The 582-nt window shown below is 61.7% G+C and overlaps 1 protein-coding gene across 1 annotated transcript in view; it reads left to right on the top strand.

Moving 5' to 3' along the window:
- Positions 1-4: 4 nt before the first annotated feature.
- Positions 5-582, top strand: part of LOC104169128 (putative cation exchanger C521.04c) — a gene marked incomplete at its 5' end in the record, with an annotated part of 3,172 nt that continues 2,594 nt past the window's right edge. Inside the window, 3 exons of the mRNA XM_009709951.1 lie at positions 5-129; positions 208-391; positions 515-564. Coding sequence (XP_009708253.1) covers positions 5-129; positions 208-391; positions 515-564 — 359 coding nt within the window. The remainder of the gene's footprint in view (positions 130-207; positions 392-514; positions 565-582) is intronic.

Raw genomic sequence — 582 nt, 5'->3', positions numbered from 1 at the left:
GGTGCTGGTGACGCTGGTGCTGGGTTACGTGGACAGCCACAACTGCCTGACCAGCTCCCCCGTCAAGTTCACCTTAGCCCTGCTCTCCATCATGCCTCTCTCCTACTACATCGGGATGGCCATTGCCAGGTGAGCGGTGACGGGGGGACACTTGATGGCAACGTGGGGACACATGCCAGCCCTGCTGACACACTCCTTCTCCTCCAGTATCTCAGCCCAGAGCAACTTTGCGGTGGGAGCAGTGGTGAACGCCACGTTCGGCTCCATCACGGAGCTCACCTTCTACATCACGGCCCTCATCAAGGGTTCACGCGAGGGCAACCGCTGCTACGCTGAGATCGTCAAGTCAGCGTTGACAGGGACGCTGGTGGGCTGCGTCCTCTTTGTCCCGGTGAGATGGGGTGGCACACTCATGGCACAAGAGTGCCTGGTCTCTGCAGAGCGCCGGGCGGATGCTGTGAGCAAAGCACTGATGGGTATTTGGGGGGGGCGGGGGGCTTTCTCCATCCTCAAGGGTCTGTGTATGGTCATCGGGGGCATCCGGCACCAGGAGCAACGGTTCAACAGCCGCTCGGCGGGCGG

The sequence above is a fragment of the Cariama cristata genome, unplaced genomic scaffold (genome assembly GCF_000690535.1).
Source record: "Cariama cristata isolate BGI_N322 unplaced genomic scaffold, ASM69053v1 scaffold20420, whole genome shotgun sequence".
NCBI lineage: Eukaryota > Metazoa > Chordata > Aves > Cariamiformes > Cariamidae > Cariama > Cariama cristata.
This window is presented reverse-complemented; position numbering and strand designations above follow the sequence as displayed.